This window comes from Carassius carassius, chromosome 23 (assembly GCF_963082965.1).
Source record: "Carassius carassius chromosome 23, fCarCar2.1, whole genome shotgun sequence".
Classification (NCBI taxonomy): domain Eukaryota; kingdom Metazoa; phylum Chordata; class Actinopteri; order Cypriniformes; family Cyprinidae; genus Carassius; species Carassius carassius.
The window spans coordinates 5575210-5598137 of record NC_081777.1 but is presented as its reverse complement, the minus strand read 5'-3'; the positions used below and the strand labels follow the sequence as shown (position 1 = coordinate 5598137).

The 22928-nt window shown below is 35.4% G+C and overlaps 1 protein-coding gene across 2 annotated transcripts in view; it reads right to left on the bottom strand.

Annotated features, from left to right (window-relative positions):
- The window catches only part of LOC132101270 (B-cell CLL/lymphoma 9-like protein), a 46067-nt gene that overhangs the window by 5625 nt on the left and 17514 nt on the right, over nt 1–22928 (bottom strand). For both annotated transcript variants that reach the window (XM_059506084.1, XM_059506085.1), the window contains exons 2-4: nt 10990–11054; nt 9476–9868; nt 2868–2993 (exon numbers count right to left, since the gene is read on the bottom strand). In XM_059506084.1, coding sequence (XP_059362067.1) covers nt 2868–2993; nt 9476–9791 — 442 coding nt within the window. In that variant the 5' untranslated portion in view covers nt 9792–9868; nt 10990–11054. The remainder of the gene's footprint in view (nt 1–2867; nt 2994–9475; nt 9869–10989; nt 11055–22928) is intronic.

Sequence of the window (22928 nt, the reverse complement as noted above, 5' to 3'; positions counted from 1 at the left end):
ACTTGTTATCATGTGTCAATTTTTTTTTTTTTTTTTTGGGACAAAAATAACATTTTACATTACAAACACTGGAAACAGTGATTTACTTGTGAACATGTATGCCCAACCATTATTTTAAGAGAAGATAAAAAACTATTTTTTTCATTTATCAAATACATCTGAAATATTATTTATTATTATTATTTACTATTAATCATAAATATTAAAAACTGTCAGAATATTATAATAATGAAATAGCAATCCAATTACCTAAATGTTTGTTTACCAGCATAAACATTTCCAGAAAACCACAAGGAGGAGCTAAATCCCACAGAAAACTTCCCAGACCTTTGGTTCTATTATGAACGTCTGATGGCTAAGCATTTACGTCATGAATTTATGTGGGCAGATATGAAACACTGAAGATTTGTACAAAATGAGAAACAAACAGGCCATGTTCTGTCTCATGAATGTCACACAAAATGAATTTTTTAAACTTTGATTCATCTTAATGTCTTTAAAATTTTGATATGACTCAGGCAAAGTCAAGGTTACAGAACGGGACATTTTCCTTAAAGGGCAATACAGAGTTTGTTAGGGGTGTTGTGTTGTGCTTGTGCAGGTAATGTTTCATGACACACCTTCAGTCACGTGTCTATACACAGATAAGGAAGGCTGAACTGACTTCACAAGAGGACAATAGCTTTTAAAGCTCAATGTCATACCTCTTTTACTATTAAGTGGCAAGTTCACATTCAAATGCCTACAATACACTTTTAAAAGTATAATATTTCAACTGCTTTTGCATATACAAATGTCACTATAAGTTGTAGTTAATGCCTTAGGAACCATACTAAACCCATGCTAGTTTAGTAAAAGTGAACTCGCTGGGATAGAAAAATATCATAAACAGAAGTACAATACAGCTGACTGTTTTCTTCTGTTTCATCAATAACTGTATGTCAATTGTCAGACATAAGCTGAAGTTTTAAAGTGATATTTCACCCATTAAATTCTTTCATCATTTTCTCCTGATAGTTCTCCAAACCACGCCGCACAAGGAGGTTTAGGTATTACATTTCCAGCTAGTTACCATTCATTTTCATTGCATCCCTTTTTATATTAAACAGCGAAGGTTAATTGCGCCAAAGGCTGACAATCAGATAAACTTCTCTGGTGTTCCACAAAATAAAGTCATACAGGGTTTGGGTAGACATGAGTGTCTTTAAATGAAGACAAAACCTTCTTTTTGGTTGGACTATCCCTTTAAGACACATTTCTATTTTTCTTTCTTTTTTTGGCCTATGCAAACAAGTCTTCATACAGTATGCCTCTTCTGTGCTGAGAAGCTGTTTGGGTGAATCTCATGTGATAGTCCTAGTCATGTTTCACCCCAAAATCAAAAGAAAGAAACCCAGATTTGTAATTTGTTTCAAATGATACACATTTTTATGACAACTGATCATGTTCACACCACCTTAATTCTCTTTATTGTAATGCGGTGGTAGTTTCATACACTTTGTGACATTCAAATCTACCATGCTGATGATACATACATACAAGAACCAATGAAATTGAAGTGCTGTCAGCATAGATAAACTCAGCAAGTGTTGAATCCCAGATCTTTAATATGATGCATTATGCACTGCTACATTTTATACATACCTTTATTTCTTTTATATGGAATGACATGGAAGCAGCATTTCAGTTCATAACCATTAGTAGGGCTGTTTGTGTTTATATCAGTTTTTGTTTGCTATGCAACCTAGTTTTCACATGTTTCTTTCACAGATTCTCTCTGGCACAGAATAGCAGGTAGTGCAGCGTGTGCATTCATACACTCCAGGATTGTGGTCAGCAACTGACAGATGCACAACTAGACTCAGACACAAACACAGAGAGAATGGAAGGCTTTGAAGATGACACTAAAGCAATCTAGGAGTGTATAGGTGTGAAGTGTTGCAGCGGAAGACGAATGACTGCTTTAATATCTGACGGTTGGCTAAGATCTAAATGGTGTGCATTTAGAAAAGTAGTTGTGTTGTGTTGGCTTGTCTATCCGTCAACATTCAAACTTTAAGCTAATAAAACGAATTTTCTGGTCACGCTTTCCTTTGACGACAAAGTTTGCCTTGATTAACTTTTTATCTAGTCGTGTATTTATTCTTTGTTGTGTGTGTTATAAATTGGGCCAAGATGTCTCTGGGTTTAGGGGGTCATTTTGCCCCAATGGGTGTGTAAGATGGTACCCTTTCATAATAACATTTTTTGTGCCATTACAACTAAATTTTATTTTTTTTCCATTTGATTGCTATTTATTAATTTGCTGCTAATTAATAGTTAGTTAGGTATGTGTTAAGGTTGGATTAAGGGATCTAAAATATGGTCATGCCGAATAAGGCAGTGTATGGCAATATATTAATATTTGCTTACTATATAAACAGCCAATACCCTAGTTATATGCATGCATGCTAATAGTGAGAATTGGTCCTTAAAATAAAGTGTTACCAAGAAATAGATTATGTCGGTCAGAAGAGAGAAAGATGTCCAATTTGTCATCACTCCATCAGCTGTTGTATAAAAAAACACCCATGAGCCATTTTTGTAATTAATGCCAGTATAATATAACACAAAGTATAGTGTTATTAATATTTTTTTTAAATCAGGGGGGTAAAATTATGTATGTATGTATATTTATTTTTCTTTTTTCTTTTTTTAACACTGAATCAACAGCCGTGCGTGTTTTTACAACAGTGACGTCTACCAGACGTTTGTGTAAACAGTCTACAGGAAGAAACATTCATTAAGGTTTATAAGACCGTATGTATGTACAGGTTCAGACTGGCAGGCTGTACCTTATGTGTGTGTGTGTTTGTACATGAACTCACGGTGAGTGGCAGAAAGGGGTTTCTCATCCTCTTCCTCAGTTTCGGCCCCTGAGCACCATTCATCACCACTGTACGGCTGCTTTCTCTCCAGCACACACCGGCGTTTGCTGCGCATCACTCCCTCTACTGGACACCATTATAAAAAACACAAAGATGCAGCAATGTAAACCTATTTAGAATCAGTTACACATATTTATATAAGACAGTATGGTTTCTATCCACACTGATATAAGCCAACGCCCACAATTGGTCTCAAAAAGCAAATTTAAAACGCATTGCAATCTCACAAACTCCAGAAATGTTTTGGCATTTAAACGGAATGAGAGGACACACAAGGCCTCCAAAGCCTTGAAACATCCCCTAACCTTGAATACCAGACACCGTGAGGTAGAAAACAAGAGAGCACAGCGTTCGGTTGTGGTGTCCTCGGCCTGCGCACGCCATGTTGGCGGCGGGCAGAGATAAAGAGCTGACCTTTTCTGCATCCTCTTTTGTTCCCAGCAGACATCAGTTTACGTAAATGAGTGAGTCAGCTCTCTCTCTGGTCTACTTTCTCTTTAATCATTGGCTCTTTCCAGGTGTGGCAGTCGAGTGGTCTGAAGTGGATGGGTGACTTGCATTTCATTTGAATGCCTTTCTGTTTGCTTTTCTATCGAGGGAACAATATATGCAGAGAAAGAGAAAGAGAAAGACAAAACAAAAGAAACCGTTCCCTGAAGAAGAGCTTAAGTAAACAAAGTTCTCACTTCCCCGTTTCTGATCCTCTCCACCATTATTTTTAACCAAAACTAAAAGTAGAATTAAGCATTCCTCCATATTATTAGTAAAATTTGTTCTGATAATTTAATATATTATAATATATTATAATATATTATAATATATATATATATATATATATATATATATATATATATATATATATATATATATATATATATATATATATATATATATATATTAATGCATATACTGAAAATAATATGCATTAGTGCAATAAAATTTAGAGATTTGTAATAATTTAAAATAACTAACATTTAAAAAATATTTGTAAAAGAAAATGTAACTAACAAAGTTGATCATTACAATTGTGAAAAAAAGATTTATTTTTGGAAGTATTTTTCCGTTGAATTAACATGCTAAAATATTTGTGTGTACTACAATGAATAGTAATACTTAAAATTTCAACTAGTGCTGTCAAACGATTATATCGCGATTAATAACATCCAAAATAAAAGTTTTTGTTTACATTATATATGTGTGTATATTTTTAAATATATACTCTGTGTGTGTGTATTTATATACACATAATAAATAAATATACACCGTACACACACATATGTTGTATAAACAAAAAACTTTTATTTTGGATGCGATTAATCTCGATTAATCATTTGACAGCACTAATGTACACTATTTTTAAAATTCAGAAAAAAAATTACTTTTCAAAGGGAAAGACCCCGTTAGCAGATATTTGTTCTTGTTTTAAGCATAAACTCATTTAGATGCATTTCTCAGAAAACAAGAATTCATATCTCCCTTTTGCATCTCAGGTAAATGCCTTTAGGAAGCTAGATATTTGCACTAAAAAATAAATAGAATGCATGCAACATTAACGTCATGACTTTACGAATTAATGACTTTCTGCTCTGATTTAAGACATTTTTAAGAATAGGTGAATTAAGACTTACATAAGTATTATGATTTTTAAAAAGTGTACTCCAATAAATAATATAATTTTAAAAAACAAATTTATATTTTAAAAAGTTTCTTTAATATATATTTTTTTTCAAATAGTTCAAAAGATTATTCTATTCTATTTTCAACTATAATTATCCCACCTTCTAACTTCCAACCAGGTGTGAAAGAGTGAGAGTGTGTTTGCACACACAAAAGAGTTTCAGTGCTATTACAGGAAGCCCAGATGACTCAGTTTCTCTAAATCACTCTATTGCCCCGTTATTTCCCCTGATCTCTCGCTCTAATACACACATCACATACACAAAGCACCGGGCAAATGGAAATAAAATAAGAACTGCACAATGAACCAAACAAAAAGAAATGGCACACACACTGTGAAAAGAAAAACACGCCTCCGCAATCCAGGAAGAGAAGACCTGTTATTGCTTTTTATATTGGACAGCAGCAGTTTGGCTGAATCTCACGAGTCCTGTCAGCAGCACGCTTTGTTCATATTTCAACCCAAATCAAAAGAAAGTATAAGAAGGTATATTTTGCATAGATAATATGCATTATTATGACAATTAAGCACGTTCTCACCATGTACAATTGCCATTATTGTAATTTAGTCATTCACTTGCACACATTCAAATCTACCGCGCGTTCAGTGACATCACAAGTTGATTCTTGCATCTTTGATATGATACATTTTGCATTGCTGCATTTTATATCTAACTTTCTCCTTACATAATGTTCATTTCCAGTGGCATAAAACCTGGTTAACATGGACTGACACTGAACAGCATCTTATCTGTAGTGGCATTCATAACTGTTACTAAGGCAACAAGAACTAGAAACGCAGACTAGCATCCGATCTGTATAGCAACCGCTGACATGCAGCAAAAAAAAAATTGTGGTGTGAACAGCTCTTCAATGATGACCGCATTTTCATTTTGCTGAAGGACTCCTTCCATGATGATCCTGGCAAATCTTTTTCATTTATCTAATTCATTACATTTCATTATTTCGGAACGTCGTATTATACATTTACATTTTTTAACCATTAATTAATTACATTTTTGCAACAATTAAATATAATAGCATAGACCTACTGATAAAAAGTTTTTCACTTACATTCTTTTCAAATTTGTATTATTCACTTTTTTTGTTAATAATACAAATTTTAAAAGAAAAGTAAAAATTACAAAAAAAAATATTATTTAATGGTTAAAAAATAAAAATGTGCAATACGACATTCCGAAATGAAATTTTTGTTTTTACTTTTAATAGGATACATGGAAAAAGAAGAAATTAATTAATTGATTAACAATTATTATTAATTAATGAAAATGATATTAATGAATAATGATCAATATTAATAAAAAAAAAAATAATAATAATAATAATGGGGAAAAAAATAAAACATCCACACCAATTACAATAATGAGAATTTGGGTGAAAACTGTACTTAACTGTCTTGGGGGGGGGGAAAAATCTCAGTGGTCTTTCTTCCTGCAAAATATAATAATTATAAAGTTGTTTTTTACTTTGGTGTTGATGTGAAACATTACGAGGACATGTTTTTGTCAGAATCACTAAACCACATTAGGGAACTTGTGTGTGTGTGTGTGTGTGTGTGTGTGTGTGTGTGTGTGTGTGTGCGCACAGTAAGGGACCTGTTGACATTCAGGAACTTGTTGCTAATAGAGTCTCCCTCCCCCTCAGTCTCTCCACCCCGCTCTATTCTACTTCCTGTCTGAGCGCAGAGTCTCTCTCAACCCCCGCTCAATTAGTGAGTGACACACACAACAGGACAACCAACAGGAAAACACAAGCACTTGCGCATTTGGTGCTGTTCCAGGAGCATAACATCTGATACACACATATTAGCATGCATATACACACACACACACACACACACACACACGCTCAGAAAGGTCAGGGCATTTTGGGGTTGCTGAAAACAGCCAGTTTCATCTTTACTCTGTTTCCAGTTGAAAGGGGAATTCCAGAAGTTTGGCCTTTTTTAGATTGTTGATCAAGAGATACAGTGATACATGAGTATCAAGTGAGTTTGGTTGTGCACTACATAATGAGTATCATGTGCATGTATGAATGTGTGCGTGTCTGTGTGTGTGTTATGAAAGTCTCTCATAGGCTGAGTTTTAATTATTGCCATAAAGTCTGGTCCACATTACTGCTTATTCTGACAGGAAAAGGCAAGCTATTTTTCATCCCAAGCATGAGCAAAAAATAAAAAAATAGGAAGTCGGTTAAAATAATCAAAATCAGATCAGAATCAAAATCAGAGTGTCACAAACTAATATTTGATGTCAATATCAAGAAATTGACATTTGTGAGCAAGCTAAAGTTGGAAAAGCAACCAAAAATGACATTCATTTAGGTGACATTTTTTCTTATGCTGGTTGAAAGTCTCTTTGCATCCCAACAGGAATCAATTAAGTGGTCTAAATGTGCTTATATGTTATGGATGCACAATAAATCGCATGTGATATTTAATGTGCATCTTGTCAATAAAGCCGGTTCTGTCATCAGTGCTAAATCTCCATCACCTGCACAGATTTCACATGGAAAAGCATTTACTACGTGCTGATTACAGAACCGGCTTTACTGCCAAGATGCACATTGAATATTGCATGCAAATTATCGTGCAGCCCTATAATATATATTTATATATTCCTTTGATGGCATAGGACCATAAAATGGTTGTCCAATCAAATTATTTGGTCCGAGGACTATGATAGGCTGTCCTACCTGCCAGTAAACATATGTATTTGAATACCTCTGTGCACCCTGCTTGCGCAGACATTATTTGTCATCAGTGCGTTCCACTGCAGACCGAGGGATAACGAAAAGCGTTATTATTGCTATACTATGTGCTGTGTACTGTAATGTTTTTCATGAGGTAATCTGACAGTGCTGCATTCAACCCAATTCCATTTCTCAAGGTGTCACAGGTAAGTCTCTGGTCTGCCTAGGTGCGTTTATGTGTTTTGGAGGAGGCGTGGCCTCGCAGAGTGATTTGCTAGGAGGGCGGGATCTTGCTTTCAAAGCTAGCATGCTATTGCTAGCCTCTCCGAAATTGCCTACACTACCTTCAATATACACTACCTAAACAATTGTTTTTGTTTTTAAAAGAAGTCTCTTCTGCTCAACAAGGCTGCTTTTATTTATTTATTAAAAGGTACCGTAAAAAACAGTAATAATGTGAAATACTAGTACAATTTAAATAGCTGTTTTCGATTTGAATATATTTTAAAAAGCTATTTATTCCTGTGATTCAAAGCTGAATTTTTTAGTCTTCATTGTCACATGATCCTTCAGAAATCTTTCTAATTTGCTACTCAAGAAACATTTAGGCCAGATTAATTAATAGCTTTAAAATTGTAAAGTCAGGATTTACTAAAGACATGCAGTGAAATATTACATTGAAAACACGCTGAAATGACATGGTTATTTTTGCACCTGACCTTATTGAATATGCATTTGTAGGAGTATCGCAACATTTATGGGAGGAGAGTATTAAAAAAAGAATCACACAACATGATTAACAAAATTTTGCGCTTTTCAAATTACTGGTATTTGCGCCATTATTCAACACCCCAAAAAAGTGTGCCTTAAACTGTTTTGAGCTTGAAATGGCGGCATTTGTTGTTGCTAGGAGGAGGCCTCACAGAGAACAGAGTGCGCGCTAGAAGCAAGAGGATTTTTTTCCATGCATATTAATTTATTTGGAATGCCAAAATAACACATTATTCGAATCTTAACACATCCTTAAGCTTATTTGCACTATGCTTGGTAGATTTCATTGGTCATTCTGGAAATGAGATGTTGCGTCTGTGTTCTTTAATTTGTGAATTGTCAATAAATCAGCCGCAGAAATTTCCACACCCACTGGTGCTGTTCTGGAATTGCACTTTCGCGTAAAACTGGCCCTTAGTATTATTATCGGTGTTGTGCTGCCTAATATGTCTGTGGAAATCATGACACACTAGGATTAAAAATGTGTAAAATGTTTTTTTTTCTTTCATTCAATAAATAATATGATTTATTTTAGGACACATTAAATAGTCACAATAAAATAAAATAAAATATATAAAAACAAATGTATGATGTTACAAAAGTTTCCACAAAAAATTCTCAGCAAAAACAGTTTTCACCATCGATAATAAAAAGAACCGTTATAAATCATTGAGCATGAGTAATTGAGCAGCAAATATTACAACAACTTCAGATCATGTGACACTGAAGATTGGAGTAATGATGATGAAAATTCAGCTTAGCCATCACAGGATTACTTTACATTTTAAAATGTATTAAAATAGAAAAAAGTTATTTTACACTGTGATCATATTTCACAATATCACATTTTTCACTGTATTTTTGATCAAGTAAATGCAGCTTTGGACCAAACTTACTTTTTATACACTACATGCTCGCATATTATTTACACAATGGCAGTAAATTATTGATAAGTTATTGATTTGCTCCAATACTTTTATTTTTTCTCTTAAATCTTCCTTCCTAAAAAAACTCCTGCCGCTTATTTACATTCAGAAAGTCTTCTGGTTTTATGGAACTGCACACAAATTAGTTTAATTTGATATTTTTATGATTGAATTAATTATTAACTTTTCATCACCTCACGAACCCCCGCAGGTCTTTCCCAGTTTGGGAAATGTTGAGAACAATGAATGGAAATATTTTCTCACAAGTTAGGTCAAAAGTCATTTAAAAGTAGTGCGTAATCAAGTAGTCAAAATGCATTACTAATATGTGACATCTGTAAAGCTAGTCAGGCAGATTGGATCTGATGTTTTGAGAAAGCTCATCCTATTTTGTGTTTAAATCATCAGACAGTCAGTCTACGGACTGTGGGCGGCCCATGGTCATTCGGTCATTACGCCTACCTTTGGCATCTGGCTCCAAAACAGGGGTGAGTGACTCCCTTTGGTCTCCCGTGTCCGTGGAGACGCTCCTTTCCCTCTTTGCCTTGGTCTTCATTATCCCGCCAACTCCACCACCTGATTGGTTGTGGCTCTTCAGTCCAGGGTTGCCAGGAGAAATCTGGTTGGATTTGACTCCATGGTTCCCAGACCCACTGCCCTTTGACCCTTGGTTGCCAGCAGGTCCTTGCTGCTGCGCTTGGTTTACATTGGGGAACTGTGATTGGGCCCCGCTTGTCACTTGCTTGCCATGATTGGATAGTTTATTTTCAGAGTGCATTTGATTGGCTGGTGATGGAGAGGAAACTGAGGGGGTTGGGTTGCAGCAATATGTTGTGTCTGTCTGTCAGTAGACAGCTGAAAAGAGAAAGAAAGAGGCACGAAAGACTGTGAGAGTTGGTCTTGCACATTTCTAGTAATAATATAGATTCAGTTTTACTCACTTCATATCAGACGCAAACAGTAGGACTGGGAGGTATAACAGTTAATATTACAAAAAAACATTGTTAAACTCATGTGCACTTGTGTATATACTGGCTATTTTACAATGGATGTATTATGATTGTAGTGTTAAACTTATCAAGTATCTATTTTATATTATTAGTCATACTAGTATTTTGGTTTTAACTCAAAAAATTTCCAATCTCATTTCTTGGTGAAAATGATTAACTTTCAAAACTTTAAGTTTGCCGTGTTATACAAAAATATGTATTCCCACATGGCTGTTTAATATTTAAAAATACTAATAATAATTTTTTTTGTTGTTGTTGTTGAATGTCATCCCATATCACTATACTGTGATATATACAAATACCATCATATAAAATTACTTGCAGTAATGTATATGATTTTGTTCTGACCCTTCACCAATCACATCTAAAGAAGATCCCAACAGGTCTGTTCACACTTAATGCTTAAACAGGATTCAAAGGTCATTGCCAACAATACCTCTCTTACCTCATAAGAGAGATGATACAACTCAAAATGATCATTTATTTTAGCCATAAAATCACAAACTGGTTTTCAAGTTATATATGAATATATAATATTAAGTCTGAATATATCGCTAAATCTTAATGTAAGAATGGAAATAAAGTTATAATTCTCAATATATTCTGTAAATGTATACATTATATAATTTATATAAATATCATATAATTATAAACCCTGAATATAGAACTGCAAATATGAATATAAATGGTCTTTATTATAAAACATGTTAATAGACAGATTTTCTTGCAGTTTATTACTCATATTAATTGTCTCAATTAAATATATTAACACTGATATTAACACTGTCACTGACTGTGAGGAACTTCCAGTACTACAGTCAGTCTTACTATAGTAGAGAGACTGCATCAAAATTCTTGTGTTATAAATGTTAATTGTCTTGTATGTGTTTAGAACAAACACAGTCTCAGGACACTGAAGGCTGGTTCGCAGGGGATGCTGCTGGTTTGCTGTGGATTTTTACGCACCTCACTGGGATGAAGGTCCAACAAGCAAGTGCATTCCGACGTCTCCTCACTGCATGTGCACTGATCTGTAACACACACCACAGAGATTTAATTATGCTTTCATTTAATTCCATTATGAACCATTATCACACAAAAACATTCAAAATAATGATACATATTAGCATAATTACAAGAGAGAAACGACAGCCTTTGAAAGAGAGAGAGACTTTTGAATAAGTGTAACTGTCCCTTTAAGAAGGAGGCTGCAAATAATGTTTGGACACTCTGATGCCCAGAAGTGAGTTTCCTGTTTAATTTGCTCCACCCACAGCGAGCAGAAACCACAAAAACTCCCCACCTTAAGTAATAATATCCAAACGCTCTTATTTGTCATCAAACCGTTCTTATTTTTAATTCCTCGTCTTGTTCATATAGCAATAAACAAATCAATGTTTGGAAATGAATAAGAGCTATTTACATATTTTTAAATCTACTATTAATATATACACATTTAAATATTTCCTAAAGATCCTAAAGGGCTCTGATCTCATCTGACTAAATTAACCTTTAGCACTGACCCATTTAACATTTAGTCTTTCACTTCTGACAGTGGACTGATGACTCATCTTGCACTCAGAGGCGTGTCCATTTTTGTCCAAACAAATGCTTTCTAGTCTACAAAGAGAAAATCCCACCCTATAAAAAAAGAGACAAGACCTTTGATATGCCACCAACTTTTAATTGTGATTTTTTTTTTTGATAGAAAATTATGATTTCTATTAAAAGAAAAGAAGGTTTGATGTGCTTTTTTGTAGGGATACACAATTAAGTTTGTGATTATCCATCAATATGACTAAAATATAACAAAAAAATATATATAAATATTTTATTAGTATTTTAATTTAATATTATTTTATAACAATTATTTTTAAGCATTTAATATTATAATTACTACTACTACTAACAATTTGTTAGTTATATTTCATTTAGTAATATTATTTTTTATTATTAAATACTATAATAATAATAAAATTAATAATATTAATAATAATTTATTTTACATTTTCTTTATATTTTAATAATTAAATCAAACTTTATTTTGACAGACAACTGCAGGAAGCCCTTCCAGCTTCCCTTTTGTTGACAAGAGTTTCTTACTACAAATAAGGGTGCATGTTGCATTCCTAAATGCATGTTAGTATCCCAAACTCTGAGCAGATGCAGAGGAGTTCTGAAACACTCCGAGACGCTAAAGTGGAGCATAACTTGCTCATGTGTAAATAAACATTGTACTACGCTTCACTGTGAAACATGCAGCACATATTTAATTGAATTGCAGCCTGTGCAATCTGATAATCACACTAAGCCATTATGCGATTTTTTTCGGGATTTTGATGAATCATGCAACCCAAAAATCAAGACAAGACAGAAAAAATGCATTCATCAAACCACTTCAGGGGCTCTTGAAGACAATGGACAGCAACTGATCACATTCCAAGTGTTACCGTAGATCCAGAATTAACACACACACACACACACACACACACACACACACACACACACCTCAGCACAGCTGCCAAGACTGAAATGTGCAATGGATTGGATTTCTCTCATGTGAATGAAAGAGGAACTACACACTATCCCAGAAGCCACCTGCCTCTGTCCATAACCTGCAGAGCTCTCCTGCATGTGTGTGTGTGCGCATGTTGAGTGAGTTCCCATGCTGTCATTGCAGGTTTGTCATGTAGACTGTGTGGGAGAGGCATGTGGTACATGTCATACATACAGGTCCGAACAGGACACCTGTTGCACAAAAGACATTAACACACACACACACACACACACCCAATGACACCAGCGTTCATGCAAATGATAAAAAAAGGCAGTAAACTTAATTTTTTCCAGTATATTCTGTAAATACATACTGTATATAAACGGAGGTTTGTTGTGTTAAGTGCTGGACAATTTTGCCAAAATCACATTAAATAAAATACAATAAAATTACGAAAAAGTTGTCATATTAGTAAAATAACCACCTAATTATTTTATTTTGCATTACAATCAGAACACAGTGTTACGCTTCACTCACACACAGTGCATATATTTATTGAATTAAATCCCAGCTTTTGCTAATTAAACTCGTATAGCAATTTCGGTTCGATTTTGATTAATCTCTGCAGGCCTCAGAGCTTGTAGTATAAATTTTAATAAATCCAAATTTTTCAGTCATAAACAGTGGGTAAATATTACACATTCACGGGCACAAAAACACTTCCAGTCAGACGTAAAGCGTGTCGGTTACGGGTTGCGGGGTCCCACACATATTTCCATGCCAGAGACATTCAAGCTATTGACCTCAAAAACAAAAGACACATTATCAGTCCCTCTCCCACCCCCTCAGCAGCACACCTCTGTCCCTCCATCACACTCTCCGTCTCTTCAACAGGAAACTTTCGTTTCCACTTGCTGCCGTTCACAAACACCCTCTGCTTCCTCTATAAAGTTATTTGCGCCCTTTCTTTCTCTCAGTCTCAAATAACAGACTCTTTCCCCTTCTCTTTTTCTCGAGGTGTGTCATTTCTGTGCCACAGCGGCACCAAACGGATATGCAAAAATAATTCGATTTCTACATTTTCTGAAAACCTTGTGGGTGGTGTTTACCTGTGCAAAACTCAGCAGCTCCATGATGTTGTGGCTGTTAAAGTGATTAACAGTTATGCATTGCATTCTATGCATTTAAAAAAGAAAAATATTTTTTTTCTAAAAAAGGAAACTTAGTTGTTCATTTTAAGAGACCCAGGAGTCTTATTTTCTCTTGCATAATTAATATTTCACTTTAATTAAGCACATTTTATCCGATTACTCGATTAACCGATGGAATTTTTGGTAGAATACTCGATTACTAAAATATTCGATAGCTACAGCTCTAGTTCACACAAAATTATGTTCATTTCAAACACATGCTGCAGTTGAGTCTTCTGTCCCTTTAAATGCTCAAGTTCTTTAAAGCCTCTGATTCTGTTTGGCTGTCAATGTTTATATCATTCATCAGTTGGTAAAAAAAAAAAAAAACCTTCTGAAAGTGATTCCAGTGACTTTGTTCCTCTGCTGCATTATGGTTGTCGTGTAGCTGTGGTGTTGATTTCCCTATTTTCATAGAATGAAAATAATTATCAAACTTATATGGGACAATTTTTATGCAATGCTATGTGGTTGCCAAAGTGTTCCGAGATATTTATGTTGTTGTGATGTTGCTAAGGTGTTTTAAGTGTTTGTTTGTTTATTATTCATTGTACTGTTGCTAAGGTATTTTGAGTGTTTATTTATGCATTGTTGCATGGTTGCTAAGGTGTTCTGGACAGTTGTAAATTACTGTATATATGTTTGTAGCACAAAATATGCAGGACAAGTTATGTGTTAGTTTGTTGTTGTTGTTTTTAAAGAACTACATTTATGCCCTGCCCCAAATTCAGTCAGTGTTTATATTTTTTAGAAGAAATGGCATACTGGTCACCTTTGCACCTAAAAACTGTAAAATAGATCATAAGCATCCTAAAATGGGGGGGGGTACACATTTTATCTTTGAATTGACATTTCAGAGGAGTTATCTCACACATAACCTGCTCGACACCAATTAGTCATTAATTAAAAGACACACAGTGCTCATCACTCATTAACCCCCAGAGGAAATTCTCTCATGATAATGTATCGCAGCAGCCTTTGTGCACATCATCTCGCGTGGACAGGTCAGGTCGACTAAGCTAACTACTATCATTAGCATCAGAGGTTGACCAATATGATTTTTTTTAATGGCTGGTGCCAGCGACGGTGATGATAATACATCTTGTCCCTTGTAAAAAACAAGTAGACTTTAACATACAATTAAATAAGAACCTATTATAGAAATAATTTACTTAAAAGAAAAAAAAAAATATTAAAAGAAAAATTTAGTCAACATTCAGACTAAAGGCTGAAAATCTTCAATTGTAATTTCATGGGGGTTTTGTTTGATCCCATCAAAAGAGAGTATGGATTAGTTTTGTCCAATCAAATGCTTTCTAAAACGAGAATGTCCCTCCCCTCTCTTACAAAAATTAACCATTGTTTTACTAGTAAAAGTGTAGTAACCATTATTTTTATTTTTATTTTTGATTACCATTTTCATAACCAGAGTTTTACTACAAATGCCATGGTTAAACTATAATTAGTGTAGCAAAACCATAGTTAATCAGTGATTACCATAGTAAAAATCTGGGTTTGAAATCAACTTTTTCCACTCACAGCCAATTTGGCTATTAAATTGTTTAGTTTTAAGTTACCATGACTTCTACTAGCCAAAAAAAAAAACACCAGCTATATGTCATGCCGCATCCAGTGTAGACTGCATCACCGACTATAATGTGTCGCATCACAGTCTTAAGTCGTTTTTCGACTCTTCGCTGCTACTTCAACGCAAAGGAAACCAATACACCATTAGTGACGGGTCATGGGTATGTTCAAGTAAGCTAGATATGCACAGATGCTGCGAAACTAGGCTGTATTTAATATATAATGATATCTCGTATTTGCGTTAAATCTGCACAGATTTGGCTTGCAACCTCCCCAAGAAATTAATAAGTGAACATAATTTACGAAAATTAACTCACCAAATTGTCTAGTGATTTGACAGCATTACCCACCACAGCTGACTTTTACCCAAATTTGGCGGGTGTTAATTTCAAACCCTGGTAACCAAGGTTTTATTTGTAAAACATCTAGTACTCCGCTCAGCTGAGTACTTAAGTAGTACTCAACTGTCCACGTCTGTTTAAAATTAGAGCTGAAACAACGAATCGATTTAATCGATAAAAATCGATTATTAAAATAGTTGTCAACTAATTTAGTCATCGATTCGTTGCTAAATAACTTTTATTTGCCGTAAGCGGCTCATTTCGTGCATATTTCAAATCTGCGGTGACCAAAGTACGGCAGTAATGAGCCACCGGAGGTTTTACTCAGCCAGTACAGCAGGAGAAGTAGCGAATAGCCAATAGCTGGCCTCGTTTTATGTCACGTGCTTCCCGAACAGCGTCTCTGCAGCATTTAGCGGGATGTGGGAGACTGGGAGTACTTTACTTTGAGCCTTCAAAAAAGAAGAGTAACATGTAAACTCTGCACTACTTAACTGTTTAAGGGGACGTTCACATATCGCGTCTTTTGCGCGCTCAAGTTCGTTATTTCCAACACCGCACCGCATCGAGTTAAAAACATCTCAACTTTTCAGAATGCTGCAAGCGCATCGCGGGTCATGTGACAAGAACTAACCAATCAGCTTCATCCTTTCCCGTAACAACGTTAAAAGCTCAGTCAAGATGAAAGGAACAGCTGATCATAGTTGTATATGGATTTCCGTTTTGAAATAAATTTAGTAGCAGAGCTACTGCAAGCGATTTTTTGAGCTGCAAATCCATTTATCCTTTGCTGAAATTTCCGCGTCTTCAAGGAGAGAGCACGTCATGGTTGCTTATCAAAGGCAGACGCCTCAGGGGCGCTTCTGCCCGAGCGCTTTGGAAAGGAGGAGAAAGCGGCGCGCCTAGCGTTTTCCACGCGTTTTTAGGCACGATATGTGAACGGCCCCTAAGACTTTTATTTGTGCAGATTCTCCAGTACAATGTTGTTTGCAAATGTTTAGTCGTAAAAGCTGATAACATTGCTTTTTAACAGTTAACATTAAAAGCTTTACAAACATGTTCTGTGATCAGTTTGTAGTTTACCAGTTCAAAATTCAGTCGTGCAGCCTAATTATGACTGAATGAGAGAGGTAAATGTTTAAAGATATTTGAAATGCACTTTTTTTTCCTAAGTATTCACTGCTCTTTTTCACACAGCAGGTTTTTTGTGTGTGACTGTCCAATTTTTTTTTCTGGACAACCTTCTGATGGATTTTACTTTAAATTGTGAGTTCCATTCAGGTTTCATGCCACTGGCACTTTATTCTAAGGATTGTTTACAATTTCACAGCAAAAGCTATAAAGCTGTTTCCCAGTAAATAATAAAATACAATGCACTGCAATTTTATTCTGTTTTATCCTTATTCTTAGTGAAAATATGTTCTGAAAGATTCCTTAAGCTTCGTTCGGGATGTTAAACTACTTTAGGAGCTCTAAGGACTGCCATGGTGAAAACATTATTTGAAATCTCCTTGTGAAATTTGCTAGAGTATGGGTCAGTGTTCTGATTGCAGAAGAGTTCGACAAAGGATTACTAACACAATAAAACAACTCCAGGTATATTTTTGATTAGGATATAACAGTGCAAAATGGTTAAAATCTCTTAAAAATCTATGCTGAAGGATAAAGACCATTTATTAATAATTTACTTGAGGAAAAAATGGAAAAAACTAAAATATAAGTACATAAACCGATTAATCGATTAATCGGAAAAAATAATCGACAGATTAATCGATTATCAAAATAATCGTTAGTTGCAGCCCTATTTAAAATGAAAAGAAATGGGCCATTTGATATGTCCAGCCTAAACTTCCGGTTTAGAAAGTTGTGTTACATTGGTCAAATTTAGTGCTTGTTAAACCATGGAGTCTCTAAAGCAGCAATCACATCAGAGCTTGTGAATAACTTAGAGAACACAATCACACACCTTTTAGACCAATGAACTGTGCTTGTGAAAGAGAAAGAGATGAGAGAGAAAGAGATGTGGAAGAAAGATGTGGGAGAAAGCAGACAGAGAGAAACAGATAACATATTTTTTCAACCTTTCTTCTCAAAACTCAGCTATTACCGCTTGGTACTTTGATCCCATTTACACAGTCCAGAAAGAGTCTAATCTGAGAAAACAAGAGCTCAAAATGGGAGTTTGTCTCTCGCAAATGGCATTTGAATTAAGAACATGAAAATGATGTCAGCTAGAGAAACTTTCCAGAGATTCAAGTTTATGTTTGAAGGAAGCAAAATGAATGTCTGAGATGATTGATTTTTTTGGGGGGAATTTGAAGCACATGTTTGATGCTCACAAAAGAGAAGGGTGCTGATGTCATTAGAAGACCACCAACATATAAAGCCAGAATGGGGGACAAACTGTACCCACTGTTTTGGGGGACAAATCTGTACCCACCCTTAGGAAAATTAACCATTGTTTTATTTTAGTAATAATGTAGTAACCAGGTTTTTTTTTCTTTGGCTAATTATTATCATCGGTATAACCACAGTTTTACTACAAATACCATGGTTAGTTTTCATAAGGACAAAAGTGAGCAATGTTTGACTGCTCAAAAAATCATTTGGGGGATGTCTTGTTTATAAAGATGAGGCTGAGGCTGACATCAATATCTAGAAAGCAGAGCCATACATAATATGAATTTTTCAAAAATAAAATTCAAACAAAATGTTAACACAATATAACCTATTTAAGAGTGAAACTGAATGTTCAATGACAACAAAATTGTACCTACTTAATGGGATAGTTCATGTAAAAATGAAAATGTGCTGTTAATTTAACCCTCAGGCCATTCAAGATGTACAGTAGGTGACTTTATTCTTCAATGGACCATTACAGAAGAATTTTAGCTGAAACCATTGTCCTTGGTGATTCATAATTTGCAACGCAATAACGTGTACGCAAGAAACTTAACATTATTTTCAACATAATTTAATTCTTGTCAACTGGTTCTTTTTGGTGAACGAGTTGAAGCAGTTCACCAAACTGGACTGAACCATCTAAAACAATTCGCGGCTGGAGCAGCACAGATCTATAAGTTACTCAAATAAACCTCACTTTTGGACGTCCGACAGTCACTTAGACTCGAAATGAGCCAAAATACAGGCGCATATGTTCCTAAGATGTTGATCTTGTTGACTTATTTAATGCTCCAGTTCCTCCAACAGTCACTGAGGAAACAGTTCTGACTCAGAAAAAAAACAAGAACACTTGAGCTAGTGATAGGAGCATAAGTGAACCTCATTTGTGTGAGTGTAAAAATAGTGAATTGAACCACTGAAACTAACAGTCCAAAAGAACCTGTTCACAGAAAAGTCGTTCACATTGATCAGTCTTTCCCATTGCCTAAGGCTAGGGATTACAAGTAAAAATGTTGTAAATTATATTCAGTTTCTTGCAGAGACCAGTCGTTTTACTTCATAGGACCTCAATATATCATCAGGAGACACAGGTGTTAACTTTTTGTAACTTAACATGTTTATTTTGATTATTCTCAAAAACAAGCAGCTGCTGACTTTTAATTTATGGATCACTAAGGGTGCTTTCACACCTGCCTCATTTAGTTCGGTTGAATCGTACCAGAGTTTGTTTCCCCCTTTGGTGCGGTTCGTTTGGGCAGGTGAGAAAGCAGCAATCGCACTCGGGTGCGCACCAAAAGCGGACCAAACAACCTGCTGGAAGAGGTGGTCTCGGTACGCTTTCAAACGAACTCTGGAGCGGTTCGTTTGTGGTGAGAATGTGATCCGAACAGCGAACAGACCCAACTGCAAAAAGTACTGATCATTTTTGGACTAAACCAGCTGCCGTAGTCAGCTGTGTTGTGCATTATGGGATGAGGAAGTGTTTGTTGACAGTTTGCACTTAAGCATGGCAGCTCGTGGACAAACTTGGAGTAGTGCGGAGGTGCGGAGCCTCATAGAAATTTGGTCAGACGACCATGAGCATGTCAGAGTTAAGAAGAATTAATGCACGCCTCCGCTTGAAGTTATGAGTGATTCCCGCTTGCCGTTTGCAGTGCATTAGAACATTGTTTTCAAGCCGCATCCGCGCTTCATTATAGAAATGTATTTTTACATGTTGTGGTGTATACAAACAATGTAATAGATTATGGCCAGGGACAAAACCAGCCCACGTAGTCGTGTAGTCATGTTGTCTCCGTGTTGTTTACTTTGCTGGCTTTTACTTTTAGGTTGGAATTTTCCCGCACGTAATTTCTGACCAATCGAAAAGCAGTTTAGGAAATACGTCATGGCCAATAGATGTTGTCATGTGACTGCATTTTGGTTCGTTTCAACTGGTACGGACCAAAGCAATCAGTGTGGTGTGAAAAGGAACCAAAAAAGCTGAAAAATGCTACAATGTATAATTGTTTGCCCTTGGTTCGGACCAAATGAATCGAACTAGAGATGTGAAAGCACCCTAAGAACCACCATTTCAGTTAAAAATCTGTACTTTTCTGCTTAAGTCAAGAAATGGCCTGAGGGTGAGTAAATTAACGAATCATTTTTGTAGTCAAACTTGTACACAGAATTTGAGCAAAATTTGACAAAAACTCCAAGTTATCTTTGGGATGTCCTTATTTGTAAAAAAATAAACAAATAAAACCCTTTACAAAATAAAACACAATTTACAGCCTTTTAATACACTGTTACCTCCACATAAGTGAAAGAATATAGACGTTAACAGAAACATACTCACTGGATTCTGAATAAACCCCTAATGCTAATGCCCACACTCTTACACATGTAGTTTTGAAATCTAGAAGCAGAGACACACACACACAACGTACACTGTTGCACATTTTTAGCATGCTGAGTTATATTTATAGCTCCAAATCCCCAAAGGAGAGCAGGAGAAAAGTAATAGGAAAATTCTAGGCCCTATCCTAAGAAACACACACCTCTCGCCCTCTTATACTTGCGTAAACACATAAATCTCTCACACACATGCACACAGAGCTGTACTGTAGGCAATACAGGGTCAATACTGTGACCAAAGTGTGTCTGACAGAGGAGTTAAACGTTAACAACACACACACAGTGAAGGCTTTATGACATTGGCCCTGGCTTAACAAACTACATTTGAGCGCGGCGCCAGTGGAAATGTTGGGAGGGGTGAAAGAAGAGAGAGAGCGAGAGAGAAGAATGAAAGGGTTTGACGGCCATCTCTGTTCCAGGCTGTCCACTTAAGACTCGGTCTCTCTGGCAGACCAAATTGTTTGTTTCCAAAACAACAAGCTCTTTGACTTTTGCAGCTTAACCTTGTCGACACTGCTGCTGGATTTAATTCGGTTGAGAAAATGGCGCAAGATGAGAGTTGTTCTCCAGTCGAATGACAAACTTTTATTTCTTTTCAGAAGCATGTTGTGCACTGATATGTGTTTTTGGTGAGGCTTATACCAACATCTAGAGAGCGGATCCACATGTAGTACTATCAATTTTGGAAAAAGGAACACGCAATCATTTTTTGAAAATAGATTCTTTTTTTAACTCCTCTAGAGTTAAACAGTTGAGTCTGGCTGTAGCACTTTTAGCTTAGCTTAGCATAGATCATCAAATCTGATTAGACCATTAGCATCCCGCTCAAAAATGACTAAAGAGTTTTAATATTTTTCCTATTTAAAACTTGACTCTTCTGTAGTTACATTGCGAAAAAACTAAGGCTGATATGGCTAGGAACTATACTCTTATTCCAATGATATTACACAGACTATTTGCAGGCGCTGTGTAAAAACAACTTTCAGAAATTGCTAGAACGTTTCACAACTAATTACAAAGAAACAGAAAGAAAGAAATATAATTAAGTGAATTTTTTGTTGAAACAATGAAACAGTATTTTCTTATAAAACGTACTCCAAATATCTTTGTTCTGTTTACAAGGGTGCTTTACAAATTCTTAGAGTTTATGGTCATAGCTGTTTTCATCTCAACTTTAATAATAGGAAATGAGATGCACAAAATAAAAATGTAGAAAAAACAACACTGCAAATAAATGAAAATTATACATACATGCATACGAAAGTTTATGCACGCATACGTTGTCAACTGTCTCCTATTTGGCACAGAGTTCAAAGGGTCAGCGACACTGTACTTTTAATCTCACTCCATCACTTGATGGCAAGACCTTTGCTCATGCTACTAAAGGAAAGTTAAACACACTCAAGCCAACAGCCACACTGAAAGCCATAATCATTCACCTGCTACCGGCATTTAAAAGCCCATTACTGTGTCCAGGTCAGGCCAATCAGGTCTTTCCACTTCAGGACTTTTACACTCGACCAAGCCCAGAAATGCTGATCTGATCTTCAATTAGAACAACAAATGGGATTAATATTAAAGCTTTTTTTTTTTTTTTTCTCCAAAAGTCACATCAAATTATTTCAGTCTATGATTCGGAGTCAAAAATTTGGGTGTGGAAATTTGTTGTTTAAAGCACCCCAAAATCTTTCTTCACTTGAAGCACCAAAATAAATGTTTACCGACAGGCACTCATTGCTGAGGTTGCTGGTTGACTTTGAGAACAAGAATTTTAGAGATTAGTATTTATTTCATGAACTCATTAATAGTTTATTTTTTTAGATATTTTAGCTAGGGATGAGCAAAAAACATATATTTAAATTCCTCTATATATTTTTCCTCCAATTGTAACCTCTAATCAAAAGCAAAGGTCAAATTAAAAATAAAATAATAAAACTGTATCAGTGAGAATACTGATTTGACTCAAAAGAATAATTCAAAAATAGGATATAAAATTTGGCATGTTTCTTACATAAAGTTATCTTACAGCTTCAGAAGAAATATATAATTTAAATATTATGCGCAAAGAAACTTGAGTGATATTTATGGTGCTTTCGTATTAATTTAATTAAAAAGTGACCAGCACATTTTTCAAAATGGCTCCTTTTGTATTCTACAGATAAAATTAATATAAACAAGTGGAACCTTGTTGAAAATTTAAACAACTGAATTAGAAGAAAATGAGTGAGAGTAAATGATGATCTTCACTTTGATTCTTGTGGAACCGACCCGAATTTCTCAGGATTGAACATGCTAATGGCACTACCGTATAAAATATGGCCCCACACCCAGATTACAAATGATGACTCAGCGTTCGCCAGAACAGCTACTCATCACAACGAGGGAAAGACTGAGAGGCATAATTGTTAGAAGTTGGGATTGTGTCTTGTTTGAACATGAAACCTGCCGAGCCGAAACCCAATTTCCCACACGTCAGCTGAAACCACCCGA